A 14,374-nucleotide genomic window follows, 5' to 3' on the forward strand; every position below is an offset into this window, starting at 1 on the left:
TGTACAATTCTACATAAACCACTCGCTCCCTTTGGGCTGGAAAGCTGCAGGAGGCGTTAAGGCAAAGCAGAGCTAACACACACGACACGCACGCCGAGGTCAGTTTTTAAAACTTTTTTTATTTTTTAATTTTTTTTTAAGTTTTTATTTTATATTATCTACAAAGTAAAAGTTTTTCTTAACTTAAAAGTTACATCACTGTCTCACGATAGTGATCCTCTCATCAAACGTGATTTATAAATAATAACTCATCAGTTTGACGATTAGAATGCTGGGGTTTGGTGGTGGTGGGTTGGTGGTTTTTTTTTTGTCTCTTTTTCTCTTTTTTTTTTTTACTGAACCTGTTTCAAGTTTAGTGAGAAGTAAAAGGGATCTCCGAGTCTTGATTTTTAGTGAGAATAGCAGCAAGAATCACTCTTGTTACTTCTTTCGCTAGCTGATGAGTTCGTAACTTTGAAGGGTCATTAAAAAATAAATAACTTCCAGTTTTCAGCAAGCAGAGTTGGGGCACTTGCAGGACTCAAAAAGATACAGTGCATGGGATTATGGAATAGCCCACAAGTTCCTACATGCCTCTACTCAGTCCGAATCTCTCCCACTGCAAGATGAACTGTTAGCATTCCTAGTGGATGTTACAAGAAATCAATTTCCTTTTTGTGTTTTGTTTTTTTGTTTTTTTTTTTTGTTTTTTTGTGATGGTTTGGTTTGTTTTTTTTTTAAACAAAATAAAATGAAATTCTAGGTTTTCTGTGCTTCCAGTTGGCAGAAGCAGTAGAAGGAGGGTATTTGGCCTACAAAAGGTATCCAGCCTTTCAGTTATTCCAGATGAGCCTTACAACTGCTGTTGGTGGTGGGCTTGTACTGTAAAAAAAAAGTTCAAATGTAAATAATAAATTGGCAAGCCACACAACAGTTTGCTATTAAGTTGGTCACAGGACAACAACTGAGCGCAACTTTGTCTCTTTTCCTTTGCTTCCTTTCTGGTTTTGCTCTCCTTTTCGTCTTACATTAGAGAACCAAACAAAACCCTGCATAGCAAGATGTCCTTTGGATGGTTTCGCTTCCCTACCTAACCCCGCAGACAGCAGCTTTGTTCTGCTCACACATCCCCCAAGAAACAAGAGCAAGGTAACTACTTTGCTACAATAGTTCAGAGGCTGTTTGGAAATGAGTAAGAAAGAAACCTAAAGGTAAGGTTAAATTTAAAGCAGAAAGAAGTCATTCAGCACCTCCTCTTCCCCCAGAAAAGTAAAGCTGCAGAACGTTACTCTGAATTAAAGGCTAGACTTCAGCTGTCACTTTATTCAGTCTAACAGCTCTACCCCCAAGCAACGTTTTCACTCGCATCCTCACGGCCGATCCCTTTGCATTTAATAAAAGCTCAGAGCATTATAAACAGGCTACACAGACAGTCCATCCCCCACGGCCAAACCATGGCAAAACCTGGAAGAACTCATCCCACAGCGTCTGCAGAGTTAGCTTCTCTCTAGCTGGAGTAGAGAAGTCTTTGCTCAATTAGCTGCATCTCGTAACGCTTATCTAGGCTCACATTTGGGTTGGCAATGCACAAACGCAAACGCAGTCTGCCTTCAGCACTCTACCAGGACATCTTTAAGGTTGGTTTTTGTTTGTTGTTCCTTTTTCCCCACATCTGGTTTCTAACAGTTCTTTTCACTACTACGACCTGGCTCAGTTACGGTGCAGGTCTCCCGGGCACACACTCCTCACCTGAAGGGTGCGTCATATAGGGGAAATGTGTTGTTGTCGAGACTGGAATGGGCTGTAGTGCACTTTGAGCGATGGCGGCTTGGGGACCACCAGGTGGCTGTGTCGTCATTAGCATCATTGGAGCATGGGCAGTTGGGTGAGAAGGAACCATTCCTGACTGTACATGAGCCTGAAACAAAGAGCTCTTTAGTATAATGGTCACAAGGAGGCATCACTCCTGGCCACATGACTGTCAAGTTTTTCTCCAGCTGTAGCAGTAAAGCTGGAGATTTACTCCATTTTAACTAGATTAGCGACAGGGATTAAGTCAGAGATCTTAACACAAAAAATAATAACAAAACAACAACAAAAAAAGGGCTTAAATCTTTACTGCTGGCTCCGAGTCACAGTCTTAATTTTAGCCATTTGGACAGTGAGCGCTGGGAGAAAGTGCCAGCATTAAACAGCGGGGTCAAAACCAAAACACACCCAAACAAACAAAACCTCAGCAGCAAATCTTCAACACTGTTTCTGTTAGTTAACCTGGATCAAAGCACTTCCTACGCAGAGAATGCGACGGGTACAGACACGAACTTCACACGCGCTGGGAGTCTGGCATCCCTTCCTCATTGCACAACTCCACATTCTTTGGTGGCTCCCTGCCCTGGAAACCACTCTCTCCAGTGACCTGTGCCCACGTTATCGTTCATCGAAGCAGTCCTTCTAAGATGATTTAATCCCTTTATACTGTTAGGGCAGCTTTGTTCTGTTTCCAGTTAAGCTCATCACAGTTAAAGTCCTTGTGTAATCTAAAGCAATCAGAGTTAAGTCTCAGAGGAAAAAAGAGATTACTCTTTAGGATGGCTGATCACCTCCTGGCAAACAAGTTCAGTAACTTGTCAGCTGGCTTCTTTAGCTCAGACTAGGACTCTAGAGGTCATCAAGTTTCTGGTTTTAAAAGCTAGTAAACACTAGTTTCTTAAAAGCACAAAACATTAAGGAACTCTTAGAGCTCTCAGGGGGTTTTCTCCTGGGGGTGGGCGGGGGAAGCATTTATTATCTAAGGCTTGCTTTGTCCTTCTACCATATCCCATCAACAGAGCACCACGGGGCAGGAACCGCAGTCTCCCAAGTTTCACATGCCAGTAAAGACAGATAGCAGGGTGGTGGCTACAATTTTATTTCTTCAAGACAAAAAGGGTTACTTGACTCATCACAGACATTCCTCAAACTCTTTATCAGACTTGCGCTGGACTAGTAGCACTCAAGAAGCCTTTAAAGGCAGGAACTGCAATTCAAATCTCACTCTTGCTCTAAAAAAGGCTTAGAAGATAAGGCTGTGAAACAGAAATACCTTTCAGGATCAGCACCATTTTTCCTTTGACAAACATGCTATTATAGCAGCCATCGTTATAAAGCAGCTATTCATATAGCAGCTGCATTCGATACACACATTGGAGGAAAGTGTTCTGCTGTGGCTCAAAACGCTTTGCAAATTGGCAGCTGACAGGACTCTAATGAATTTTAAAGTACTGTTTCTCAAGTGAGATATCTAACAGCTCCAGATTCATCTGTTCACTTAAAGGGACATTCAACCCATCCCCTGTGTTAGCCTGACTGAGATTCCTACCACATGGTAGTTCAGAGTGGTGTTCGGAAGTTGGAAATGAGGCTGCTAAGGAACTATTAAATCCAGTGATTAGTTTCCCCACCATGGAATAATTACATGCATCTAAAATTTCTTAACACAACTGTAGTTGTTCCTTCACTAGAGATGTCTGAGGAAGCCACTTTGTTTGATAAAGTCAGTTAGTTTGGGGTCAATCTCATGGAGGATAGATCGTAGTTTTCATCCTATGAAAACTACAGCAGAAGAGACTGCGTAAGTCAAAAACCCAGGGGGAGGCAGGCATTCCTTTTAGCAGGCATTGCTAAAAATCCTGACTGAACAGACTAAAAGTTGCATCTGATTTGCTTTAGCAAGTTTTGCTTATTAAGTGCTTGGCACACAGAAAGGAAGGCAATGGTCACATCCGTAGCGCAGGCACGGGCCTGGCCGTGATGCGTACCTCTAAGCTGACCTTGAAACCAACATGTTTCATGTTGCAAGGCACAGCACTGAACATGCCACTAACCCAGGAGCTTGCAGCAAAGACCCTTCCCAAGGTTTGCATGCAGGGCACCCCGAGAAGCTCCTACAATCTAGGCATTCACACCAGTGTCATCACACCAGAGCAGAGAAAGAAATCTTGTTCCTGGCAGAAACCATAGCCTGGGAGGACAGGGCAAGAGTAGTCAAGTGTGGACACCCTCCTTATCCTCCCAGAGTAAAGAAGCAGAGATATTAAAAGCCCAACAGAATAAAAAAGCTCAAAACTCAACATCAGTAAAACAATTCCTAAATAACTAGTAGTTCATTGGCTTAATGAAGGGACCAAAGCAAAGACCTGATCAGAATTCTGCAAGGGACGGGACACCTATTAGACTAACCTCCCTAATTACAGTTAGTCATGATATCCCAAACTATTGTTAACCTGTATGAGAAGACCAAGTACTTGGTCTGAAGAAGAAATTGTGCAGGCAAATTCCCAATTAACTGTCATTCCTTGACAAAGCACACTAAATCCATGAGATTTAGATACAAAGAAAATCTTTGTAAGGCTGCTTTACGCAGAGCTCTTTATTAATCAATCACGTGCTTCCCTTCCCAAAATCCAGGGTTTTTTTTCAGTGAGTTGACCACAAGGGAGCAGTTTAGAGAAGTGGGTTTCTGATCCTGAAGCAAGGACTGTCGCTAGGTTGCCCAACAAATACCAGGGATCTTCTGCCTAAGCAGGTCGTTTAGAACCACACACAGACATACACGCGCACACACACACACACACATGGAGGCACACACTGTTTTCTCTTTCAGCAAGGATTGTCTTGCAGTCATCTGAACTGAATCTCACCTATCTCCCATTGCAGTGCCTTGCTATTCCCTAGAAATCCTGTGTTACATCCTTTACTGGATGTACCTGTATATATTTGACTACAATGCAGAGCCTAAAACTGCCACCAAAAGCAGCAATTCAGCCTTCCTCCGCTCAAGCTCTCACCTCCAACCTTTCTGTATGCCAGCTCTTCCTGTGCTCATGCAGTGAACCTGAGTAGTGAACTGATCTGACTGAGGAACAGCCTAAAATGGGGGCAGGGGAGGCACACTTCAGGTGAATCATGTCCCCAGTCTGGTTTGCTGCATGGCCAAAGAGTTCTGTGAGCAGAATGGTGGGGCAGGGCAGGGATGGGAGCCGAGTACTGGGAAGAGAGCTCAATTTCTTTCAGTAGCAGTGCCAGCTTAAGGTGTCTTCATTAAACTACAGTTGTAGATGCACTGGGTGTTGGAAGCTGAGGTCCAAATCTCTTGTAAAATTCTAAATAAAAGGCAATGTACAGACAGAAAACCTAAATAACACAACAGGTAGTCTGTGCTGAGAGGTGACAGAATGGAAATCACTTCAGCAGGCCCGACTGTCCTAACTTTTGTGGCATTAAGACATTTAGTCTTGAAGGTTGTTAAACTGTGTTTACCTGGGGGACATGGGCCATGTGTGGCGGATTGGTATATGCAGGTTGAACATGGGAGGGATGAATGGTGAAGACTGTTTGTTGTGCTGTAGGAAAACTATTTTGTGGAGACTGCGTATTGGAGCCTGGCGTCATGGAAGGTGGGGTTGGAGCTAGACCTGCGTGGTAAATTGCCGACTGCTGCTGTGGGTTTGCCAGGTGGAGTGCCTGAGCAGCCTGGTGCTGATGATGCTGCAAAGAAAGACAGAAGATGGTTTAGCTGATGCTCCAGAAGCGAGACACATCTGTTCTGTTAACTACAGTAAGAAAGGTCTGCACAACCGCTCTCAAAAGTGGCAAAAGGGTCACCACATCTATGGGCATGTGGAAACTCATCTCAAATCCACCAGGCTCACTTTCTCCTTGCACTAGGAAGTCATGTAAGCACAAATCTGGGAAATAGAACCTACACTGCCAGGTAAAACCAAGGAGAACCTGCCACCACGGAGCTGGATGTACTTCAGATTTGCACTCAGCAGCCCAAAGTCACTACCAGTAGGTAACTCAGGCATGCAGCACTATCACAAGGACTGTTTCGTTTTCAGCTGCTTGTCTTTGACAAAATACAAGCAAACAATTCTTAGCATTGATCTGCTGTTTCCCATTGTAACCCCACTCGTATTAAAGCTCTGACAGAACTCTGATCCCTCCTTAATCGTTAACACAGAAACAAGCTATGCCTCAGCCCCTGCGAACGGGGAGAAATGGATGCTTGGACTCTACGATGTTAGTCCTTACTAAGGAAAAAGGACTTCCATGAGTTTCCCTGCTGGCTTATCTAAGAAAACTACATTATAAGATAATCACCTTGCCACTGCAAGCAGAGAAAGATTACATTATACAGCTCTATTTCCATCCTTCAGAAAATAGAGGGGAATTTAGACAAGTCCCCCATGCGATCTGTCACAGGCAGTTTGTTTCCTACCATTTCTCCTCTCAAATAAATCAATATATCAATGCCAAGCATCAGATGCAATACCTTCCAGCAGAGCATGTCAAACACAATGCAAAAACATTCACTCCCTCAATTACCTGCACGGGGCTAGGAGCAGGGTGGCTTCCAGCATGTTGGCTTTGCTGCTGGCCAGTTGGTGTGGCAGAAGGCTGAGGATGCGGAGGATGCGGATGCAGGGTAGCATTAGGGTGGGCATACTGCTGAGCAAGTGAGCCAGTGGAAACTAGGATGAAAGAGAAAAACATTTAGCAACAGATACATGACATGCATCTCATCAAGCTACCATCTGCACTTGAAGGTTGCACTACAGCTCAAACTATAAATACTGTAAATATATTCCCTCCCCCTTCTATAAAAAGTATTTATCTTGCAAATAGCTGAGTTCTTACCTTTTGTGTAGTTTGGTTTTGCAGGAAAGTCTATAAATAACCATAATTAGACAGTGCATCTTCCCTAGTTTGACAATGTAACAGATACTACACAGAACAAAGCAGCATTTTGGTTTCGTTTAAAATATCAAATTCATCGTTTTCATACAATTTAGTTTTTCCTGAAGCAGACTTTTCAAAGGTCTTACAAGCCATTTTTATTTCCACCATCCAAAAAATTCTTTGGCCTTATACCTGGCTAACCTCACCATGCTACTCTTCTGGAACTTGCTCACAGTACAGTCAGTGTAAAGTATATGCACTGCATGTAGAAGAGCTACAGGGACACACAGTATATACAAGAACAGCTGAGAAAACTGAGGCTGCTTGAGCATCAAAGTTTTGCTGAAGCCAGTATCTTGTACTACAATAACGTATCTTGCCTTTCCCCTCAAGGCCAATTAAAGCCTGGTCTGGATCTTCACATTCTATGAAATCCTTAATTCCTTGAAACAGTAGCAAATAAAAAAGGAATAACACCACAGAACTTTCACACCAGTAAACGCACATCTGTCGCTACAGCCATACCAGTCTCCAACAACAAACTAACATCAACAAGCTCCTCCTTGAAGAGCCCTGCTCTGTTCTGCTTCGAAACGGGCCACGTTAGGTAGTTTAGGGTTTTTTCCTTGAGGGAATCTAAGTATGAAAAGCCATACTGATAGCAAGCCTTCCTTTAAACACAAAACATGCAACCAGACAGCAAGGCCCTAAGGAAATGAAGATGCTTTGCCTGTTCCCCCCACTGCTTTTAGATCTTCTGCAACAACCAGTTTGCAACTACACTTCTGCACGTGACAATGCACGCTACCCTCTCCTATGTTACAGCTTGCCAAGACAGAGGCTGGTTTTACTGACAAAACAGTCCAAGCAAACTATCAACCTGCTCCTGCTACTCTTCTTTATTTCTTTTTGTAGTTGTGACTGAATCTAATTACTGCTTACTACTGGGTTACAGCTTATTTAATGGGGCGTGTATTAGACGAGAACTTGATAGCCAATGCAGTGCCTGTCTGTTGCATACCTTTAGCAGCAATGGGTTTTCAAGTGGTGTTTCCTTCCCCTAGTAAATAAACTTGAAAAGCAGGGCATAGGGAGAAACCTTGAGTTACGCTGCAGCCATCTGCCTGGTGTATTCACAGCTAGTGAGGTGTGGTTTATCTCCCTTTCACAAGGAACTGGTTGCTGCAGCTCCTGAAGAGTGTCACTGTGCTGGCCTCCGAGTTCATGAATACACACAACTGCCTGACTGCATAGAAAGGATGAAAGGCAAGATGGGTGGAGAAAATGGACAAAGATGGAGCTGCATCTGAAAGCACGATACTGTTCAGCAAAAGCAAGTCTCAAAAAGACAGCAACCCTACTGTGCTCCATTAACCAGCCCTGACACAATACTACCCTGTGCAAATACTTGTTTTCCTCCAGTTTGGCTTGCTATTAAGCATACAAATGCTACTTCTAACAATCAGACTTGCCAGAATACATCCAGACAGCATCTTTTTGCCTAACTGAGATTCCTCTCCCAGGCCATTATGAAAGTCTCTCCTTTAGGAAACAACTGCCTACCACATTTCACTTAATCCCGCCCTGCTGTCTTGAAAGCTCCATTAAGTCTTCACTGAGCAAATGGTCCAACAGTGATGTGCACTGCAGTTTCAGGCTATTAACGCAGATGAACTTCATAGATATTTGTATCCCTAAACTCCTACAGTCTGGAGGTGATAGTAACATACATATGCATGAGCATGTAAGTGTACTTAAGCACGAGTGCACATACTCATACACCACGAGCACCTCTGAGAAGTGTTTGAAAACATCTTAGTGTTTTCTATGCATATTGTCAAAACCACCAATATTTTCTTCCACAGCACTTTGTTAAGCTTTCAAATGCAAGAAAAGGCTTTATATATATATATATATATCACTACTAAAACTAATTTTGCAGCAGCATCCCCACCACGCTTCAGTCTGGCTTTCGAACACTGCTCCTTACAATGACTGTGTGAAGATCATCAATGGACACACTGATCATTTTTACAGCATGAAGTTTTTGGTTTCCCAGAGCAGGCAAATTTCTCAACCTCGTTATTATCCACACTCTGCAGAAGGCCAGAAGTTATTACCTCTGCCGAAGTAATAGAAATAAATGCAGAGAGGGATTGACTTGCTTGCCAAAGGGCACTGCTACCAGCAATCTTCCTCAGCTCTCATCCCACTGCCTCAGCCACAGCGCTGGCATGCCTGACTACAAATTGACTTCGACTCCATTCAAGAGGCTTTAAAATGTATATGAAAATTTAATTCCAAGTTGTAAGATATTCAAGGCTCCCCACATCCTGCCACATTCCTTGTTAAGAGCCACTGAAATAATGCAGTGCTCTCCTCAACCATTCCTGCAATTCATCCTTCACGTCTTCATAGCCGAGAGAATAATAAACTGAGTTACTGTGAAACAGATACATTATACAATAAAACTTCACAAAGAACTTCCCTCTTAAGAAACCACTTAAACCTAGGAATAGTACCCTAAAGAACAGATACAGAAGCAGGGGGAGGATGAAGGTTTTGTCAGAAAGCAGCTCTTCCATAACCTTTTAACATCTTTTATCTATAGCTTCGCACTGGAAATACCGGGTATTTTACACTGAGGCATTTTTATTTCCTTAGCTTCTCCTCTCCCCCATTTTCTCCTTAACAAATTACTCCAATAAACTCTGCAAGTTTGGTTAAAACTACTTCAGATGCTGCTGCAAATCATGTTTTAATAGTAGCATTAAAAGTGCCTTTCAAAAAATGGTATTTGGACACTTATCTAAATCCTGGACTGAGACTGCATACAAATGAAGCAGGGTTCAGGGCGAGTGGCAGCAAGTCTGAAATACATGCACGGATCTTTGTTAGCTCAGAAGCAGGGTTCAAACTTCAACTCCAGGGATGTAAAAGGGTTTCCACGTTGAGCTAGTGCAATTAATAGTTCGTGACAAGCCAGTGAGCTCTATGAGACTAGCAAGCCTGTGAAAGAAGCCTTGCAAAACAGCCATGAGAAATTCACCTGCTTAGCTGCAACTAAAGCACTTTCACTGTGACTCATGTCAAGGATTTTCGCCTGCTCATCACACCAGCTCACTCCACGTATCAGAGAGCAAACAAGGTAAGACAGGAGGTGAAGAAAAACCACAATAAATCACCAATTATCCAACATTTTCTCCCAATTCTTAGTGCTTTGGACATTTTCCAAATGGCCATCTAGTATCCAAGAAAGTGCTGAGAAAGCTCTAGGAAAGGACAAAACAGCTCTGTGTATCTCCTTGCTGCAAGTAGCCTCAGCTCACTCCAGTACAAACACACTGTTTTTCTCACCCTTTCTGCCTTAAACTCCCTCTCCCCCTAAAATACTCCCTGGGCTAATAATCTGCTTCACTTTAGCATCTTTTTGATCAAGCTGTTTCCTACCATGAACTATTCAACTGCACCAACCTGGCAGGGGTAGACAGTGAAGGAAAGTGACTGGGTAATGAAGTGAGCAGAAACATCAGATGGACTGAATTACTGAATTCAACTCTACAAAAGTGCAACCCATTTCTCTGAGAGGCAAACAAGGAGCAGGCAGCCATCAAACCCACAGAAGGAGCTGAAATCAAAAGAGGTCAGAGCAGCAGAAATCAAGCAGAACTCCCAGCTACGAGGGTAGATACAAAAAAAAACCAAAACCCATATCCTGTAATTTTGTGCTTGCCCTGGTAGGAAATTTCAATGGTGCCAATGCTGGTCATCGTTGGTCATCGTCCAAAGATGCACTGAAGAGCCTATTTTCAAGAACTGACCAGTGAACAAACTTCAAAACTATTGCCAGACCCAGTAAGATGGTGAGGATAACTACATTTAAAAGACCTGAATGGTAGGAAGCAAAGAAATAGCAAATGTTTCTTTCATAACACAAACATTTCAAGAAGTCATTTTACACAGGTAGAGTGGACTCCACTTAAAAGATTACTCATGAAAGGAACGAGCTTAGTAAAGTTATTTCAGTGCACCAAACCAAGAGGCATGAAAACAGGACAGGTCAGCATCCTCCAACACCAGCTCACGCAGAACCAGGGCTGTACAAGAACCACAGGGAGTCTGTTCCAGAAGAGATTTTTGGAGAACAAGTGGTATTTCTCACATCCCTCTTGCATGAGCTAACTCAAAAACCCCCAGGAGAGTGCCTGGCATGGGCTGCATGGACTTGCAGACACACACAGCAACAAGTCTCACTGCAGGACAGGAGCAAGCACGGAAGTACCCTGAAACTGCAAGTCCTCCTTTCCCGTGTTTCGGGTGACAGCGACAGCTCATCCTGCAACGACACCCCCAAACCCCAGCTTCCTCAAAGTGCCACGATGAACACCAACAGACAAGGCAGTGGGTATCAGTTAATCTGCCTTTCCCAGTATACGTACGTAACTGAAGGCCGTGTTAGCTGTGGCGTACCATGAGCGTGGAGGACATCTGCACCTCTCCCAGTGCTCACACTGATGTAGGAACCACCACACAGGAGTGCTGGAGCCAGGTAACAGATACTGTTCATCGGCCAAGGAGGAAGCATCTGATGCAAGGAGCCCTCATCTACTCACTCTTGTTACAATAAAGACAAAGTACATTGCTCACAGCTCTCCTTCCAAAGCAACTCTACAGAAAGCTTCCTTCACCTCAGCTGCAACTCAAGTTATTTCCTCCCTGGGGCTCTGAACTTGAGCCACAGCGTTTTAAAGAGATGAGGCACAAGACACTTCTCCTTTTAGGAAGATGAATAACTTGTGAAGTTTTAAAAACCCCATTTGAGCCATGAAAGGAAGGGAGTGAGGCAGTTCAGTCACGTTTTAAGGAAAGGCCATCCACATGCAGTGCTCACTTTGGGTTGTGGATGAAAAGGCTGGGTAGTAAAGTCAGATTATTCAACATGCAAAACCAATTTTAAAAGCCAACAAATCAGCCTCCTGTGCTTGTATCAATCTGCTTCACGCCCCTGTCCATTGAAAGGAACCTTCCTGAGTTTTCCACACACTGGTTTGGTGCAAGGAAACTTGTTCCCTCAACACGTCCCATTCCTTTAACATCTGTTCTTTAGAAAGTGCTTTTTCTGTACAATCAAAATTAGTACAAAAAACCCAACTCACTGGCAAAGTAGAAAGAAGGGCCTGTCTCCTTGCTGTATGGTATTTTGGGACATGCTGAATTTGGGAAATAGAAAGGTAAATTAGCCTCTTGCCACGTGCATACTTCCCGTCTTCTGGAAAGGTCAGTGTCAATGCTTTAAGGTTTTCTTTTTTAAGCTTGTAGAACCATGCAGATATTTTTATTTACTTAGGTGCTATCAGAGGTGGATATTTAGTTTTACAAAGGAGTGGAGATGAAACAACACAAGTCTCAAGCAAGCCTTCCTTAACTGTGACACTGAGGTCTTCAGTTCTTACGTCACACAAAAATCAACTTTATGTCAATTAATGGTCTATTACAGTCCACTGTAATAAGAAGGTTAAAATGTCATCACACTAAAACAGAAATTGGCCCCCTGCTTTTTCAGCTAGATCACTGTCATTCTTAACAGTTCCAAGACACCTTTGGTGACTGGTTCACTCTTAGTCCCTGGAGAATCCTCTGAGGCTTATATTATATCCACCATTGTACTATCAGGGTAATAGAATTAACTCTACTGCTGAGACAGAAACCAGATAAAAGTTAGAGACAACACCAGACCAGTAAAACATATGCAGAAGGGGAAAGGGGAAGGGAGAATGGGGACAGGAATGAGAGCACAAAAAACAGGGAATGCATCTGTATAAAACCAAGGTCTGGTTTTACCCAAGTTTGGTTTTAAACACAAAAGGTAAGCTTTCCAGAGGACTCCAGTTATCTGAAAACACAGGCAATTCAGCTACACGGTAAAACTAACACAAGGTCATTGTCACAGGAACGAACATATCCACCCTCTGCTGAGACACCCACATTTTCTCCTAACAGCACAAGACAAGTTTGGGTGTTTGTGCAACACAGACCACGGAGTCAAACTGCAAACCATGGCCAACAGACTCCAGCCCAAGGACATTGGTATCAGGGAGACCACACAGAGCCGACACTTCTGAGACAGACAATACATTCTGAAATCAACATGCAGTTAGGTAGGGTGAGAACAACAATTCCATGGCCAGGTATGTGAGTATGGCTGTTAAAGGTGCGTGTACTGCTCTGCTTCAGCAGTGCCTGCGTTTCAAGCTCTCCTTGGTAAGGACATCTAAGTGGCTCACGTCTCCAGAAGTTACAAGCTGAAGTGTGTAATTAGATGTGTTTAGCACCTGGCTGGTAGATGGGAAAATAGATGCTTGAATACTGTCCTTCCCAACTGTGTTTTGAGGGGGAAAACCCAATGGTTTATACACTCCTCCATCACAGGTTTAGGTGGGTCTATTGGTGACCACGCTCCTCTGCTTCTCTTGAGCTCTTGTCAACAGCGGGTTGTCAAACAGAAGCAGGACACTGTAACGACTGGCAAGGAAATCCCAGAAGTGCAGAAATATCCCATTAAACAGCATTAGACAAAAAATACTTTTTCTTTAAAGTGGAAGAGTGCTTATCAACAAGTGTAGGTCACAGCATGTGTTTTGGATTCAGCTATCTCTCGCCAGGACAGGAAGGAAAACAAAACCCAAACTCTGGCAGTGAGGGCAGTTCACTCAATGGATCAACAGGCATTTCTCTTCGCTGGCAGGCTGTAACTGCTTGCCACAGACTTGCAACTTGTCCCAAACCATGGGTGGAGATGGGAGTTTCAGGTCTCACCAGAAAACATTTCACACCTTTAAGAATGCTCCATAAGCAGTGCCCCCCAACCCCCAGGTCTCAGTAATGTTGTCCTTGCAGACCTCTTCTACCACACATGCAGGAAAAAAGGGGAACGTTCCAAGAGTCGTCTCAAAGAAAGCACTAGCACCTTGAAGGATAAAGGGGCAGTTATAGCCCACAGAATCCTGGTATCAGTGGGGGCAAAAATGAATTTAACCATAAATAATACATATTTTTAAAATCAAACACCAATTTTAAAGAGCCAAAAGGAAATCTGAGAACTTGTTGGAGCAAGTGCTCCAGAAATCAAAAGCAGTGGTTGTTGCTCCTCAGGAAGTTGTTATTCTCTCAGATTACGTTTAGAAGAGGACCAGAATCAAAGTGCATTGGTATTCTGAGGCCAAACATACTGTGGGCAAACTTAAGATTCCCAAAATACAGAACATAAGTTATGGATACGTTCTTACAGTCACTCAATCAGATGTGAATGATTCCAGCACGTTGTTCTTTAGCAGTGTACTCCACAAGCAGCTTATATTTATCACCTCAGGCATTTCTATGCTTTCCCCAAGAGTTCACATATTGATAAATGGAAGCTGAAGTGCATCTGTTACAGATGGACACATTTGGAGGAAACACAATCCATACAGGCAAGGTCTTCAAGTACTCAGCACATGGAAGACTTGCAAAAGGCTGAATTGAGACAGTGCTGCACTACATCAGAAGTCAGCTCGTGTGTAGCTAACTGTAAACCTTGTAGGTTAAGGGCACATTTGAGCCAATTCATGCTCACCAGGCAATAAACACATCTGCACATGGCAAGAACATACTCTTAAAAGTGTCTCATATGGAGTTC

The 14,374-nt window shown here is 43.2% G+C and overlaps 1 protein-coding gene across 11 annotated transcripts in view; it reads right to left on the reverse strand.

The window, feature by feature from the left end:
• Positions 1–314: 314 nt before the first annotated feature.
• Positions 315–14,374, reverse strand: part of ATXN2 (ataxin 2) — a 51,231-nt gene continuing 37,171 nt past the window's right edge. For 7 of the 11 annotated variants that reach the window (XM_057421323.1, XM_057421327.1, XM_057421321.1 and 4 more), the window contains 4 exons: positions 11,856–11,909; positions 6,346–6,491; positions 5,278–5,505; positions 985–1,897 (listed from right to left, as the gene is read on the reverse strand). In XM_057421323.1, the coding sequence (XP_057277306.1) occupies positions 1,694–1,897; positions 5,278–5,505; positions 6,346–6,491; positions 11,856–11,909 (632 nt within the window). In that variant the 3' untranslated portion in view covers positions 985–1,693. Of the gene's footprint in view, positions 862–984; positions 1,898–5,277; positions 5,506–6,345; positions 6,492–11,855; positions 11,910–14,374 lie in introns of those variants that run through there. The other 4 variants (XM_057421320.1, XM_057421322.1, XM_057421325.1 and 1 more) reach the window with 3 other exon arrangements.

This window comes from Pezoporus wallicus, unplaced genomic scaffold (genome assembly GCF_028554395.1).
Source record: "Pezoporus wallicus isolate ANWC-B61680 ecotype Strahan unplaced genomic scaffold, APGP_CSIRO_Pwel_v1 contig_9584, whole genome shotgun sequence".
Taxonomy (NCBI): Eukaryota; Metazoa; Chordata; class Aves; order Psittaciformes; family Psittacidae; genus Pezoporus; species Pezoporus wallicus.